An 18,263-nucleotide genomic window follows, 5' to 3' on the forward strand; every position below is an offset into this window, starting at 1 on the left:
ATTATACATCTTAATGGTGTTATTGCACATTTCATTCTATTCCAAATCAAACAATAATAGGGACTCTCTCTTACAGGCTACAGTCATACACTGAAGGAACTGAGCAAAAAGCTACAAACATGAGACAGACCAGAATGGGAAAATCCTTTTTTCACAGTATTGTTTTTACATAGATTACCAGGTTCTTTGAAATGCGTTTTAAATAGCTACCTTTTGGCTGATTACAGTGTATTTTACCCTACATATTTAGGTTTTTCTATGTGTGTGTTCACATATGTATATTTTATAATTCATAGTGTATATAGAAGTTTCATGTACTTCTTATATCTGAAGTCCTTGGTTGATCCCGCCAGTCACCTTTCTTCCTTGTTCTAAACTGACCACACAAAGCACAGAATCTGATCTGTGATTGCATGGCTAGTCTTTTCTTTTTGGCTGGCCATTCAGAGGTACAGGACACTGTGCAGATGCAAAGCATGCCTGTATTGGCTAGTTTGTTCAGCCACCACAACCTCTCAGCCAAGTACAGCTTTCCTCAGGCACACACCCACTCCCAATCACAGCCTACCTCTTGAGCACGCCCCCTGTCCAGACAGAGCCTGCATCGTGCCTCAGGCTGAACAGCCTGTGGAATACACCCATATTTGAAATATATTTTAAAAATATTCTTCCCAAATATATTGACATATATTTCAAATGCTACAATTTTGCCCATATTCAATATATATATATAGTTGTCAGACATCACTAACCTGATCAATCACTGTTTTTGGTAGAAATGATATTTCTACATGGCAAATAATTTACTAGCAGGTGTAGTAGAGTAATAGAAATCCAACAGACCCAACAGTCATGACATGCATGCTGCTGATTCTGTGTAATGGAATCACTAATTGAAAGGGGCATGTTCAAAATAATAGCAGTGTGGAGTTCTATTAGTGAGGTTATTCATTCTTTGAAAAACAGGTGGCAATTATTGCCCTTATTTAAGGAAGGAAGGCAGCAAATGTTGTACATGCTGGTTACAGTGCATTTCTCTCTGAAATTCTGAGGAAAATGGGTCGTTCCAGACATTGTTCAGAAGAACAGCGTACCTTGATTAAAAAGTTGATTGGAGAGGGGGAAACATATAAAGAAGTGCAGAAAATGATAGGCTGCTCAGCTAAAATGATCGCAAATGCTTTAAAATGGCAACCAAAACCTGAAAGACATGGAAGAAAGCGAAAAACTACCATTCGAATGGATAGAATAGCCAAAATGGCAAGGACTCAGCCGACAATCAGCTCCAGGAAGATCAGAGAAGGTCTAAAGTTACCTGTGAGTACTGTTACAATTAGAAGACGCCTATGTGAAGCCAAGCTATCTGCAAGAAGTCCCACTGTTGAAAAAAAGACATGTGCTAAAGAGGTCATAATTTGCCAAAGAGCACATTGACTGGCATAAAGAGAAATGGCGCAACATTTTGTGGGCTGATGAAAGTAAGATTGTTCTTTTTGGGTCTAGTGGCCGGAGACTGTTTGTCAGACGACCCCCAAACACTGAATTCAAGCCACAGTACACTGTGAAGACAGTGAAGCATGGTTGCGCAAGCATCATGATATGGGGATGTTTCTAATAATATGGTGTTGGGCCTATTTATTGCATACCAGGGATCATGGATCAGTTTGAATACATCAGATTACTTGAAGAGGTCATGCTGCCTTATGCTGAAGAGGAAATGCCCTTGAAATGGGTGTTCCAACAAGACAACGACCCCAAACACACCAGTAAACGTGCAACATCTTGGTTCCAGACCAACAAGATTGACGTTATGGAGTGGCCAGCCCAATCCCCGGATCTTAATCCAATAGAAAACTTGTGGGGAGACATCAAAAATGCAGTTTCTGAGGCAAAACCAAGAAATAGAGAAGAACTGTGGAATGTAGTCCAATCATCCTGGGCTGGAATACCTGTTCACAGGTGCCAGAAGTTGGTTGACTCCATGCAACACAGATGTACAGCAGTTCTCAGAAGCAGTGCTTATACAACTAAATATTAATTAAGTGATTCAAAGGAAAGCAAAATCTTCAAACATTTGTCAGTTATATAGTGAATGTTTGAGTTTGTAAAGAAGAATACAAACACTGCTATTTTTTTGAACAGTCTAATATTCACTTTTCTTCAATTTTTTTAGAGGAACAACACAAATTTGATATATTTTTCTTCATGTTTTGATTTGGAATAGAATGTGTAGTGTTCCCAATGCATTTGTGTGTATGGAAATAAAAGCTATTAGAAGGATTTTGAGCTTTATTCACTTTTTTCACCACACTGCTATTATTTTGAACACAACTGTGTATATATATATATATATATATATATACACATATACAGATACACACACACACACATATATACACACACACATATACACACACACACATATATACACACATACACTGTATGTTGAAATGCGCTTTTATATTACAAAATATATGAAAAATATTTTAAAAATAAAGTTCAAATATACTGTATGCCTTTAAAAATACAAATCTACATTTTTGGAATGCATTCACAACTATATGTAAAAATATGTTAAAATTACCTTTTCATATGTTAAAAAAAATCTGAAGAATATACTTAAAAATATATATTTTTAAAAATTATTCTTCAGAGTTTTTTAACATGTAACAAAGTAATTTAAACATATATTTTTACATATATTTGTAAATTCCAACAATGTAGATTTGTATTTTTAAAGACATAAAGTATATTTGAAATTTATTTTTAAAAATATTTTTCATATATTTTGTAGTAAAAACTCTTTTCAACATACAGTATATATATATATATATATATATATATATATATATTGAATATGACCACAATTGTATCACAATTGTATCATTTCAAATATATGTCAATATATTTGGGAATAATATTTTTTCAATATTTTTCTTCCATGTGGGCAGGCACACAATGTGGCTGCACAGTGTTCTGTAACCCCATCCCACACTATTAGGAAAGAAAGAGATACATGACAGAACTTTCTAACCTTGTAAAAAGCTAAGAAATATCATTTCTGAAATTAAGCAACATCAGTTATGGTGCCTGCATAGTTATAACTGTATTAGGATGGGTCTATAACATTGTATGTTCACAAATACTTAAAGGCCTTATTCACACGGGTGAAAAGAACAGGCATCTGATCTGTGTTACTGAAGCTCTCTTAACACTTTACAAAGCCAATGTCTGAATTTTACACTTACTGTGTAGTACACATATACAAATCGAACCACGTTCATGTCACCACGAAGCTCAGAAAGCTTGCCAAACACCTCAACTAATGTCAACAAAAGCATGCCCGTAAAAGCACCCATAGTGTTTATACCATGTTTTGCATGCATTTGGCATGTGTTTGCAGGGCATTAAGGACAGACTCTAAAAGAACCCAGTATCACAGAAATCACTGTTAATGAAAGACGATAATAGAGGAGTCAAGGCAGCTATTTTCTGTCTGCAAAGTTGCAGCACACCATTATTGCAAAAAATATGACAGCACATTATTATGCACTGGAGCAGCACCCTGAGCTGTATGTCCCCACTTTTCACAGTCAAGCAGAAAAAGGGAACTGTGAGGAAGTTTGCAGGCATGTATTTATTGGAAAAAAACAAGCCTAAACAAAGTAACTTAAAATTATTATTTTCTTTTGTACATAGTCACTATATTATTTCACTTTTTTTTATCTACTTCTTTAAAATCAAGTTAACACTTGTTCTTGTGAATAATGCCTGTCTAAAATTGTATTACTGTTTACATTTTTAATTTTTTACATTGTTTTAAATTTTAAACTGTTTACATTTGTACCGTTTACAATTACAAGAATACAATAGGATTCACAAGTCACAAGCCTTGGGCATCGGCCTCCCGAAACCAAGTTTTCAACAGCTTCAAGTCAATTTTCCCCTCAAATGGTCATCCTACCATATACAATATTTAGGTACCCAAAGACCTAAACTACATTTATACACTAAACTTCAAACCCCTACTACCAACTATCAAATGTGACCTAGTGGGAAGTTCCAAAAAGTATTTTCACCTGGTTTTCCATAGTAACATACTCAAAATGATCATAATCCTGAGATTGGCATACCTCTTCCAGACCCTACGGTTGTGCTTACCACCAGGATTCATCCACAAATTATGGAAAAATAAATGAGCCAGAATCACCTTTTCCATACTATACCATCCCACCTAGCACAGCCATTAGAGTGAGGTATTACATCACCCTATAAACAATTGCTCACCATAGAACAGGAATTCACCACCCTCCCCTATGAGGTCCAGCATAGCTACATGCAGACTTGCCCATAACCCAATCTGGGCTATATTCCAAAAATTCTTCTTCTCACACAAGATCTCCTCTATACTCTCACCTCTCGCACCACTTTTGGGAACACCAGTATTCACAATGGGGCACCTTCAGAGTGTTGCACTTTGCCACACAAGGTCAATTCATAGCCACTGCAGTATTCAAAGCCTCTGTGAATAACTGGAAACTACTCCAATTCAACTCACACCTTTTTTTACATCCATTATCAAAACAAGCTCAATACTTCCCCACACCCAGCCCATTTGAAAATTTGTGCCTGGAGCCAACTCCACATACTCTTTTTCTCGCCAAAACAATTCTACAAAACACAGAGGCCCAGTCAATTCTCCACATATAAAAACCTGGGAAAAAGGCCTTGGTCAAATATTCATTCAAAAACAAGTTGACAGGATTAGAGCCCAGCTACAAACTGCTTACACGCTTTTAAAACGGATGATCTCCTACTGTACATTATATCTACCTTCAAAATTCCCCGCAATGCTGGCACTGCCTGTCATGATCGCCAGACCCCAGACCTTCTCACCAAAACACGTGACCGAAGGGCTAGCCAACCTAAAACCGCGATGTGATGTGCGTAACAATGCACACGCAGCTGCACCCTGCACAACGATTTTCCAGCTAATGGATACCGATCGATGTGCCAGCAGCCTGAATCAATTGTTACTGGGTCAGATTAATTACGCAATTAACCCCTTCACACTGCCACCACCTCCTTTTTAATCAGAGAAAGAGGAAACTCGGAGATCCGCTATAGCACTATAATAGTTGATATAATCGACTGCATAACCTGGTCATAATACAGGCCTGTTATACAGAGGGTTAAAACAAACAGTAGTGTCTCTTTAAAGGCATTTGTAAATTGCAATTAAGAGCTATAGTAACAGTTCAACACTTTCTGAAAGAGAGATTTATTGCTAAAAGGGTCAAACAGGTGCAATAAAAATATTTACAGAGAAGATGTAACTAAGAAATCCACAACAAAGGGCAATGTACATAAAATTGAAGATTTTATCACATGTACTAGTAGATACGTAGTCTACTTATTGCAATGCCCATGTAATTTACAATGTATAGGATGAACAACCAGACGTTTGAGAGATCGACTAAAAGAACATGTTAATAATATTAAAAAGGGATATAAACACCATTCTTTGTCTCTTCACTATAAGACCCACCATAATAAAGACCCATCTTCATTGATATTTATGGGCATAGGGGTCATTAACACACACTGGAGAGGATTAAATAAGAAAAGAGCAGTGTCACAACTTGAATCCAAGTGGATTTATGAGCTTGGTTCCCTATACCCTAATGGACACAACATTGATTTTGATCTGAACTGCTTTATAGATGATAGTTAAAGTATCCCTGTATGTACATAATTATGAATTCTGATGCACTTTACATTTTTATAAACATTTTTATGTACACAATACTACTATACTATAAACTACTATTGTTCCTATACTGGGTGGCCCCTTAACATATAATGATTTTTATCATTACATTATTATGGTATTGTAAAATGCTATGTTATTTTATTCTACTTTATTTTATTTATTTATTTTATTCATCTTATATTATTTATCCATTTCCGCAACATGGTTATACAATTATATACTCCATCAGCCCTTGTCATTGCAAATCTATACTAATTACCTTATTCACACATCAATGATATTTTATTAATTATGTATGTTTTACTGACCTTTTATATTACTGACCATGCTTTGTTTTTATTTCATATATATATATATATATATATATTTACTGTGCTATTTATATTCTTTTAAATGGTTACTGCTCACACAGGATTTGACATCCGTAATAATTGATGTCATTATTGGGTATATATAGTACTCTGCTGATTTAATTATTCAATTGAAATGCACATATTTTGTATATGATTGCTATATCACATTCATTCATATGTGTATACGGGTGGGTTATGTATACCTTATTACAGATGTTATTTTTTAACTATACCACTGGTGGCAGATATGGGTTTTCATTGGTTTCCCCTTACTGTCCACTATACATGTTTTTATATATCCCATTCTTATATAGTGCCATAATATATTAATATCTTCTTTCCTGACTCACGAATGAGCTTTTCAGGTTCTTTTCCATCCAATAAAATGGCGTCGCAATGTGCATTTAATATCACTAGAGTGAATGCATTTGCGAGTTATCGCGATCTATGGCAAAATGGCGCCAGCGTACTACACATGCGCCAATAGCCGGCAAAATGGCAGGCGCGATAAGCGCGAATGCCATTTTTGAATATAAATAGCCCCAAACAGATGTCCTGCTGTAAGCCTTACACCCTATGAGGACGTGCTTAGCACGAAAACGCGTTGGGGGGGCTACAGCATCTGGACATCTAGCCACCGCTTGTGGCCATCCTAAAATCTTTTTGGTCAGTATTGTTTCTTGTTTTATATCACTTTGAATTAAAGTTCACCAAAGCAATATTACACTATGTGGCGTCCCTTATTGGGCTCTCTTCGGGAGCACCACCTTTCGCAGTGCCTGCTTTAAAGGGGAACCCTGGAAGTCTGTGATTGCTTGATGAATCTTGCAATCCCATCATTACAAGGAAGCAGAGGACGATGTGGAGTGCGGCCTGACCAGAATACTGATGACCTAGGGGTCTGATAAGACAGGAAACTTCTTTCATGCGTATTTAATACGCACTTCTGGTGAGTGCGCATTCTATTTATCTAACAGTCTTCACCTCTGGATCGTATACTATCACCACAGACAGGATCCTGCAAGATTCATATGACATATACCTTGTGACCTGGACGTTTACTTTATTGTGATTATCAATTATATTGCACTTTGTGCCTTTCAGAACAGTTTGGGATATTGCTCATAACATTTCAGTGGTTATTTGCACCATAATCTTTAGCGCTGCACCTTTTTATATCTCTCTAGTCTTTTGGAAAGGTCTGTTGGTTACCTTTTTGGTGTTCTAGCGGCTTTTGCATTTTATTTGAATATGGTACATCTAGGTAGCGCTCGCTATACAATCTATATAAGATATATATATATATATATATATATATACACATGTATAGAAAACAGCACAGCACAGCAAAGAGATAGCAGGGAGAAGTTAAAGGGTTAAGTTACTTGCCATTAAGCCTTGGGCTAGCAGATCCAAGTTTTAGAGCAGATGGGTACTTTGATCTCCCTGTGTTATGATGGAAAAATGGGAGAATGCTTCAACTCCCTACTCTTAGGCTTGACAGCCTGCTTTAAAGTTTTTCAGCAGGGGGTGGTTTTGAAGTAAAAGACCAATCCCCTGTTTAGGGAGGGATCATCAAGCAGAACCCTAAACTGGAGCCCGCATCTTTCAGAATTCATATTTTGGTCCATAACTTTCCATCTGCACAAGTGACAGTCCACCCGCGGGTATATTATTATGCAGACAAGTCTGAGGATTATTTAGATGTGAATTATGAAGTTGTATGCTACACGGTTTGCGGGATCTATTCTCTGCCTTTCCGTGCGCCCGAGATAAGGCCGAGTGACCCATCAAACTGTTCACCTGCTCATCGTCCATCCGATGAGATGTCCGGCTTTTATGCAGGTCTCTCATATTCCAAGATATGAGACATAAGGGAAGAATGGATCCTTTAAAAAATGTTATCTGGTGTGGGCTTCTTGGGAATGCCTTGAACTCCTGGGAAGGCTCTGTTATCTTTTTACGAGGCATGAAATTACACAGGTTCTTTGGACAGTGCGGCACCACATGGCTCCCTGCTGGCATCTGGCCCGTGACACTGTGCCTCTCAGGAAGGGAGGGGGAAGAGAATGAGGGAATAAAATGGCTACTCTTAACAAAATGGCAGACTGCGTCAGTCTCTGGGGCGCACGTTTTCGACACTGCCCATCCCACCAAGGAACACTCTTGCACATATTTAGGAAAGGCCCCCTAATTCAACCCTATTGGTAATTGGTTCAACAAATCTGTCACAAAATTACAGATGTCCAACTGAACAATGACACTCTGGACCTTTAATTCCATATAAACCATCTCTCCTTTAAGAGATACAAAAACTCATTACTGATACACCTGCTGAATACTGTGAAAGCATGTATCCCAGTACTCTGGAAACAAACCTCAACACCTACTTTGTTTCTTCACAAGCACTGAGACAGTGTGCATGGAGGATCTCACAGCCTCACTCTACCACAGAGACGAAAAATGTAGGTATTACTGGAGGAATTTTCTATACTCTTCTGAAAATAAGTCATATTTCGCATGAATGACATTGCCCCCTTCCACATACTGTATATGCCTAAATTCATTCAAGGTTTAGTAATTGACACCCCAAACTAATTTGACCACTGCTGAGGGAAATTTTCCTCTAGTTCTTCCCTCCTTAGTTCCTTCCACAACCTTCAACCACACCCCCACAACTTGCATACCCTCCATTCACTGGGAACCCTCTCTTAAATTTTCTCACCCCCTCCATACTTGCCTTCCTCTCGCTCATAGCCTAATATATAACCTTCTCCACTTACATATGTAGGGCTACCTCCGCAGGTGTCACTTGATAATGCTTTTCTCCAGTTGTTGCCCTGCCCTTGCAAGCCTCTCAACACCTCTAACATAATGCAAGAGACACAGTTCTTTAGAAACACCTCTATATTAGACTTGTTCAAAAGAGTTATCCACAGAAATAATGGGTTTAGGATATACAACCTCAGTTAACACATGAAAGCAGAATACTGGTAAAATAGAAATAATTAGCAACGTTTAACAGATAATACAGTCATGAGTAGTGAGCTTCAACCATTTAATTGCAACATCAGCAGCAAGAGGGGAAAGGAAAGGATTGTTGATTTTATCAGGTTAGGCATCTGCCAGCTCACCAATCCTATGGATAGCATGGCCTCGCTCCTCTTGATCCAAAAAAGAACATATCATAAAAATGGATTTATGGCTCAAACCAATCCCAATCTTTATAGTGATATCAATTTAAATCAGATGGTACAGGTGAACAAAATAGAGGTCACTCCCGGACAGATGACCTTTTAATTCTTTATTAGCTTTCTTAAAAAGATAAATGTGAAAACATATAGCAAACAACACATGGTACCTAGTGGGTTGAAATATACACTAGACACTCCTCATGTTCCCAAATGCACATATATATAAATATTATTAGAGTAAATTGGCTTTATCATATAACAATCAATGGGCACAATCTTGTTTAGATGGACCCTAGGGGCCAAGACTGTAAGTGAATAGGTGAATATAGACTGAAAGTCCTTCCATGATTTGTTAAGGAATATCCTTATCTTTAGATTGATTGCAATTTTTCAGCAGTGTAAATGATCCAGAAAGATGGAAATGTTCCATAACATACAGTAAAAGGATATCTTTGAAGATCATAGATATAGATGTAATCCTGGAGATTAAGTCTAAACTGGAATGAGTACTGTGGTCCAGAGGAGGAAAAATGGGCGGATAGATAACTGAAATACTTTATCCTTATCACCTCATACCTCCCATACACAGGTATCCAACATAAAAATGCTTCAAACAGTCTTATTCATTGTATATGGGACAAAAACAGGAGTAATATGCATAGTGGTCCAGAGGAGGAAATGGTATGCAGATGGAAAGAAAGATGTATCTTTCATGCGTCAAATAGTTATCTTATACCTCCCTTGCACAGACATCCAGCATATGTAGATAGCATTATCCATAACATATAATGGAAAAGTTCCATAAGTGTCAATTACAGTGCCCATGAAAAGTATGAAACAGGTAAAGCAAGTTAAGCCATATATATAGCATCTATAAGTCCCAGTATACTTCCAAATAAACCCATCATCCACTAAATTGGGAACTCCCTTCACTTATCCACCACATTCCACTGAAAAATCTCAAGTCTTGTAGGCCCTGTGGAGGCTATTAAATGTAGAGAAGTTCTTTCAGTCCTGCCCCTCTGTCCACTGCACCCTCATAACCATTCTACCATAACTCATAAATTACTGAAATGCAGTAGCTTATGAGTTATGGTAGCACCAATCTTCCTCAACTCATAACCATTTTGCCAAAATTCATAATTGTTTGCATAAATCTGCACTTATTCCCCATTTTTTAGACTACTGCACTTTATTTTCAACTGGTTATCCTGTCAGTAACACACTTCTTGACCTACAATAACAACACTCCCTCACCATTATGTATCTATGGAAAATACTTCTTGCCCTACAATGACAACATTCATTTACCATCCTGTATCTACGAAAGAGCAGCACTGTCATCCTAGAACAGAAAAGTGTGTTAAGAATACCTAATACATCACCCTCTCTTCATGTCTCCTCTCTGCATCTCCATCACTTTGCTAGATAAATGTAGAATAAGGCGTAGCTGTGTTCCTTATACAATTTCCCTCAAATGTTATTGGGAATTCAAAGTGAGCACAGCTTCTTCTGGTTCAGTAACATTGTATAGTGATCATACACTTTACAATGTGAAATGCAACATCACAATCCCATTAGGTGCAAAAAATACAAAGCATATTTGTCTGGTTGAAAAAAAAAAAAAAACATACATTTTTCTGCAAAAAAAACTTTGTCAGGTGAGATAAAAGTGATGGCAGGAGAAAAAAAGAGAACAAAATGGGTATTTTAAAAACTGTTAAATATTGCCCTGGATATTTTACTCTCCTTTAGGTGACAAAGTAATTGGCAAACGTCTCCCTAACATTCCAAGTCTTCTCTGTGCTTACTACAGAAGCCCAGGACACATCCCCCACATCATGATCCATGGTAGTCCTCAAAACTGTGTCCCTCCCTCAGGTGCACAAATGTCTGGGAAGCACAAGCACTCTTGACAGTAGTGTTGACACTGCTAGGATCCATTTGAATAGCATCTCTAAAAATACTTAAGTTATTGGCTAGTGTACCAAAAGGTGCACTCCACAAATTGCCGAGCCCATGTCAGACGATAGTGGAAAATCTTATTATATTCAGGCCTAGTTTGGGAAAAGGTTTCACTATGGATGTTGACAGAGCAAATGCCTCATCAGTCACTATCACTTAAAGGGATCATCATTTTTAAATAAATGTCTTCCACTTGCAATGTTAAACTTTCATTCTTTTATCCTCTTCTCCATACAAGAATTTCCGAAAACCTTGGAATCAGCGGAGTTGAAACCATAGTTGCCATCCACAATTGCCATCAGCACCATGGAGAAATACTTCTTGTAGTTCTAAAAGTTAGATCCACTATTTAAGGTCATTTGAATGTGAATGTGCTTTCCTTCCAGCAACCGAACACGGTGGCAAAAGTTGCTGTTCATTTCAAACTCTATGCTGATTTCCATCCACAGTTCCTCATTGGCTCTGGCATTAGAGTACTCGTCAGCAGGCTCCAAATAGCATCATATTTTTTGCAAACACATGCAAAAAGTAAAACAAAAAGCAAAAAAAACGAAACAATGCAATGTTATACTATTATAACATTTTCTGACATTCCATTTATTTTCTGCTCTACTAAAAATGTTTTTTTTTTCTGTGTGACTGTTGGAAAGATTGTAATGCTTCTTGTCCTGACAGGAAGTGAAAGAAAAGCTCTCCAATAGCAGATAAGGCAGCAATTATACACAACAGATGCTCTTATACCTTCCTTTAATTCATCAAACCTAATGGATGCAGCCTAGGACTATTTGGAAAATAGGTAATAAATTAATTACTGCAGTAGTACAAGGAGACAATCATCTGGAATCGCATCATCTGGGGCCAAAGGATCCCCAGTAAAGCAACAAATATTAGCACTCTCACGTGGGAATAATACAACTTCTGGGGATAACTGCGCAACTTGTGGTACAGGGTTTCAATGTACTCTTTGGTAAGTCCCTGGGGCACAATGGTATGCACACAGTACTGACACAGCACCCTTTCCTTCTTCTGCTGGGTTGTTTCATTAAAAATAATTTTCACCTGGACCAAGCAAAGCATGAACTGATATGATAGTGTAAGCATGCCTGATATTGTCATTAAAAAAAAAAAAAAAAAAAAAAAAAAAAAAAGACAGTTGGGCCTATAAGCAACAAAACAGAGCAAACATATAGCAAAATGCACCACCGGAATCACTAAAACTGCCAGATCACACACAACAAAATAAGCACAGCTCAAAGTAGGTAAATTCCTGTACATCACTTCCTCTTTAAATTGTTTTAACACCTTTTAGCACAATCGTTTTGGATAGAATGAGAAAGGATTAGAATCCCTGTCTGGCTTGTACTGATGTCTGGGGCAATGTTAGAGAAGTAAAGTAGGAGAAAACATTTTTTCTGTCTCAGATTCTCTTCTCTGTGTTCTGCATTGCATTCCTATTCCATATGAATACAGTTCTCTTCACCCTTCTTACAGTGTGTAGTTTGTGTGCATGGGGGAAGCAGAAGAAATTTGGCAATTTCCTACACTATTTAAAGTAAATCTGTCATTAGACCAGCCAATGTAAGGCAGCATGCAATGTAAATTCCACTGTAATGTAGAAGTATCAGCCACATAATCAGATAATTAGCGATGTACAACTTGAGGATGAATTAATTCGCAGAACAAATTGATAATGCCAACAAGATGGTAATGGAGGTATGCAATAAGCGCAGAACAAAAAAACAACAGGTAATCAGGGGCGGACTGACCATTTGGAAACTCGGCACTGCCCGAGGGACCGAGGTCAGTAGGGAGCCCCATGAGATGCCCCTGGTACCTTTTTCATAGGCTTTTTTGAATTTGGGCAAGGACACAGGGGCCCCATGATCCCCTATTGCCTAGGGACCCCATGAGTTGTCAGTCCGCCCCTGCAGGTAATGCAACTAATAAAAAAACAGGAGCTGTCTAGTAGTGGTTTCCCAGCACAGGCACTAGGCGGCAGCACAGGCAGCCTTTGAGACACTCAGAGAAACTCTTTGAACAGTAAAATACAAGCAACTACATGCTTTTCGCTTGGGGCAACATCTCTTTCACAATGAGGTAGACTGGAGAAGGTAGAGATAGTCCAGGTGGCCAGCAAGAGGGTTCCCCAGATTTGTTCCACAGGCAAATGGCATTAAGAACACTTGGCATGGACACCATAGGGAATGGCTGTAAGAGCAGGACCAGTACACTGGAAACTCAACACCCTGGAGACAGTTGAAGCAGTGTTCTCTGCAGTAACTGGGTCTTCTTTCTGTAGCTATGTGCTATAGTGCCCCACACCGACTGCTCACACACCAGATTAAGGAGAAGGAGGACCGGACACTTGATGATAGATCTCATGCCCAGTCACCTCTTCCTCTTCAGGCTTGGTATCTCAAGGCTGACAAGTATGGGAATCAGGGAAGCTTATATTCGCTGGGTGTATACAGGGGCTTGTGGGAAAACAGAGGAGTGTGGGAGCCCACTGGATTGTGGGACAAGGAATTAAAGGACCCTGCACCTACAGCTGAACAAGGAGGGTAAAGAGGGACTTTACAAGATTCTGAACTTGGGGAGTATTCAATATTCAAATTGCAACTTCTTCCTATTTTATCCCCGAACACCCTGCACCTCCACCCACTGTATGATGCTGCATTGTACCATGAGAAATAGAGACATCCTTAAAGTCAAACTTCAGGCATGGCAATTTATTTAGAATAAAGTGCTAAGGGGGTGTTTCTTAGTAATATCCTGCTGCTGTACTTCTATATGTTATCAAAGTGAAGTCTTGGTCCTGCTGAATAGTACATCTACCTCTGTACTTCTAGATTACTGCTGTATCTCTGCCCGTCCTCCATCCTCCATTGACAAAACATGTGGCTGCAATGAGTAAATGGGAACTCTGCCACACTGGTATATAACAGACCATAAGAGAGGTTTGTTGTAAGGGCTTACACACATTTTCATGTTCTGCTTTCACAGCTGACCTTACACTTTTGTATTTATAGCAATCTCTGCTAATACAATATTAATATTCCCCTTGCCTAGTTAATAGAGCCATCCTCCACATGGAGCATGAATCTCACATCTGCAGTAAACCCTAGGTATGCCATTGCTCTGCCTAAAAGCTCACTGGCTCCACTGTAGTTTCTCTGCAGAAATGTCACTTTTAGGGGTCATTAAAAATGCCACTTTTAAGGGTGTCTGACTTTTTTTTTTCTACCTCTAACTGCCCCTTCATGTTAGCCTATAGGCATTTGCAGGACTTTAGAGGCAGGGGCATTTAGAAGCACAAACAAAAACAGAACCAACACATTTAGGAGAGGAGCGTTTTGCCACTAAAAAATGCCTGATGCGCCTAAACGCATGTAAACGCGTGTTGATGCTAGGCATGTCAAGACCCCGAACATTTGTTAATTTCAATGGCCAGAATAAATTTATATTTTGGCCACTGAAATGAACAAGCGCCCAAGCGTTTGACGTGTCTAAACGTGGTTGCAAAAACATTTGTAGCTGCTTTTCTTCTTCCAGGAGAAATAAATTTAGAAGAGCTGGGGTGTGAATGGGACATGTCTGTAGTATTCGTTTGTTTCTTGCCCAAGGTATGTGTGCTGGGAAGAACGTGTTACCTGTGTGATTTACAAAGAATTGGAGTCTGGTAATGGAAAAAATAACAACTTAATCTCTACTGGTCTACTGATAAGAGGGTTCAATCTAAAAAGCAAATAAAGGAAATAAAGAGCTGTAACAATTAAAGATCATGGGTGCAGCTTGGGATACAATTGTTTAAATGAAAAGATTATGATTCTTTATATATTCTAAACTTCTAACTACAATTATTTATTTACCCAGGTATATGTTCATACATATATATTTTAAAAGCGTAGATAAGAGCTTTTAATCACAAACCATCTCTAAACGGATTCAACTTATGATTTAAATGGAGCAACAACAGAGAACAATTCAGTGGTAATTACTCCTAGATAGACTGTGGAAAGGAAAGATTAATTTACCTAGAACATATTCATGGAGGTTAAAAAAATGTACAAAGGAGATGAATTAACTGCAAGGCATTTACAGGACTGAGACACTGTTTGGGTGTGTCAGGTACAAGAGTCATCTATTACTACATGTCTTCCTCCATATTAAAGCACATAGCAAGCTGCAGATAACATTAACATCCACAAGCACTCATTAGGCAAGCTTTTTACATGATTGAACATCGCTCCCTCTCCCTTCAATGAACAGATAGGTATAGGTTGGAAATAATGTCGGCAGCTGTTCCCTGCTTATGTTCATGGGTTGTTCGTAGATAAATTTCCTCATCGACTTCTCTTAAGCCTACATCCCCCTTTTGCCTGGTACCTGCCACAGATATTCCATTTATATTGTTTGATAGTAAATGACAGCCTGTAAGCATTTTCAACAGGGCAGTCTGCACTATAGGCTATATCAGGTATTTATTGTGGTAGAAATTTCAGAACGGATTTCAGACCTGTGTTTTCAAAGAACAGTGTTCACCAAAGGGGCCATATGTATCGTTGGTTATGTTTGTGAATCAATGAGGGATAAAGGAGAAGATATATTAACATAGTGGGAAGTAGACTCTGTAAATTAGGTAAATTAATGGGAAGATACCATAGGCCATGTGTCTAGAGATGACAAGTAAAATTACTACTATTGTGAAAATTCTTATATAAGCATTGCATGATTTATTATTGCACTAATAATTTATGTAATGTTATAGCGCTCAAATGATGCAAATTTAGTAACAATGTAATACTAGGGCTAATTTACATAGCAACATAGTTAATCTGGTTAAAAAGACAAGTCGATTCAGTTCATCCAACAGAAATTGCACCTCTATGGCAAATTAACTACAGAAGAAATCATAGAAGGAAATGGTACGATACATAGTCAGATATAGAACACATATTTTAGCCAAAATATATACATTCCATTCACTAAAATACACAATAAAACAATAAAATACACTAGGGAATTACACTAGGGAATACAGGGAAAAACAAGAGTAGATGAGAAAATATGAATAAAACTAGTGGTAAAAAAAAAAAGCACCAAAGTAGACAAATGAGTAATAACACTTGGTGACAATGTGCATGCAGGAAAAGACAGACGTATAATAAGGAGATCTGCACCTTCTTGATGTTTATTGAGGAGAACTTGGATCAGCAGCCAGATGAAAAGAAAGACCACCACACCCTCTATCATACCCTTGGAACAGAAGAAGACAACTGAGTGACACACAGCCCATGGGGATGTTTGCTCATCTGTCTCCTCCACCATTCTGCACTCACTGCCCAGCATCGTTTACTGCTCAGTAGCCGTGTCTGATACAGTTCTCAGAGAAATCCAACACATTCTTCATGCTGTGGGCTTCTAAATAGATAATCTCTTTTCAAAAGAGCATTTTGACCTTCATTCTCTTCTTTGGAGGAAGACTTGTGACAGGTTATGGTTTTTGGGAAAATGAGCAACACACACCACTTTCATTTTTGCATATGCAAATTTCACCAAATCCGATGGAGAGGTCACCTTGTCAAAAACAGATAATGCCAATAGTCAAAGGGCCTTTCTGGCAAAGTCTAAAGTTCCTCCTCCTTCTGGAGTCTGCATAATGTAGATTGCTATACCAGCTGCATTAGAGAAGGGGGGTAGAGTTCAGGTGTCCTCCTTTCGCCAGTCCACTAAGCGCTTTCTCACCCATCACAGAACAAGCTGTAATATTTGAATGGCGATCAATCTGAAGTATGCTAAGATCTTGGTCCGATGCAGATGTCCAAATTAGTTAGTAGAGGAAAACCATCACCACTAACCCAGAACAGCCATTGCTCTTCTTGTCCCCACATCGCATTGTCAAAATGAATTTGTTTTTTTTTGTGAAGCAGTCAAGCAAATCCAAGCTCCTTTTAACCCGTCAGCAGCCAGATGGCACTGCACACTATAATTCTTCTATGAAATGGTGAATGAGTCTCAGAATTGACAGGCATCATTGCGTGCACTGAAATTCAGTAAAGTAGTTTTTCCTGATAAGCTAACAAATAAGCAATCATATACATTTCTTGTTTTAACATATCTCGGTATATGTGTTTTTGGGGAGAAGTTGATCTTTAGTTAATGTGGCTTCTTTCAACTTTAAATCCTGTTGAATATTTTCACTCTTTCCAAATAAAAAGATATCACTGATCTCTCAGAACAAAAGCCTGTGTTATCAGTTCCACAATATTGCATAGTGTAAGTAAATAGCTGTACTACTTGCATGGATTTATTACAATATCTATCTATCTATCTATCTATCAGGTAGCTGCTACTTAAAAGCTTAACAGTAAAAATAACCTGTTTAACGTGTGTTTAAGTGTTATTTGCTATAATGCTGGAGAGCTTTGTGAAGTAATAAGCTTGAATTAGCTTTTCATAGCCTAAGTCGGGCTTCCCAACTGCTGGCCCAGGTCCCTATATTCATCCTTTCTGTCTTACACTTGAAACACTGGACACAAGCATGGCCTGCGGAAACAAAATTCTGAAAAAATACTTTATTTTAGTTTATTAGTTTATATTTAGTATAGTTTAGTATATTAGTTTATTTTTATTTAAAACTGTGGCAATGTTTCTTTTTGTGTTAACTTAATTCACTTAAGTACTGTCTGCATTTTTATTTTAATTTAAAAAAACATACCTAATTGTTCCCATTCACTGTACAGTAGGAAGGTCACTGCCAGCATGTAATCTGTATATACAACCACATACCATATCAAGCTATCCATTGACAGCCCTAGCTTATTGAGTTGTGGGTGTTTATCAGCCCAGGGTAGGAGGTTTGGGTGCCAATCCTTTAGTAAAGAACCTACAAACCATGTTTTAACACAGATAACTGCACATGTATGGTTACAGGATGAAGGAAAAAAATGTCCATCTAGGCCTCCTTACAGCACGCCA

General features: G+C 38.1%; 1 protein-coding gene across 1 annotated transcript in view; it reads right to left on the reverse strand.

Moving 5' to 3' along the window:
• The window catches only part of LOC149434207 (synaptotagmin-4-like), a 53,094-nt gene extending 35,915 nt beyond the window's left edge, over nucleotides 1-17,179 (reverse strand). The window contains exon 1 of the mRNA XM_089663948.1: nucleotides 16,466-17,179. Coding sequence (XP_089520074.1) covers nucleotides 16,466-16,634 — 169 coding nt within the window. The 5' untranslated portion in view covers nucleotides 16,635-17,179. The remainder of the gene's footprint in view (nucleotides 1-16,465) is intronic.
• Between the last annotated feature and the right edge of the window lie 1,084 nt (nucleotides 17,180-18,263).

The sequence above is a fragment of the Staurois parvus genome, unplaced genomic scaffold (assembly GCF_062004578.1).
Source record: "Staurois parvus isolate SC_StPar_1 unplaced genomic scaffold, SC_StPar_1.0 ptg001805l, whole genome shotgun sequence".
Classification (NCBI taxonomy): Eukaryota; Metazoa; Chordata; class Amphibia; order Anura; family Ranidae; genus Staurois; species Staurois parvus.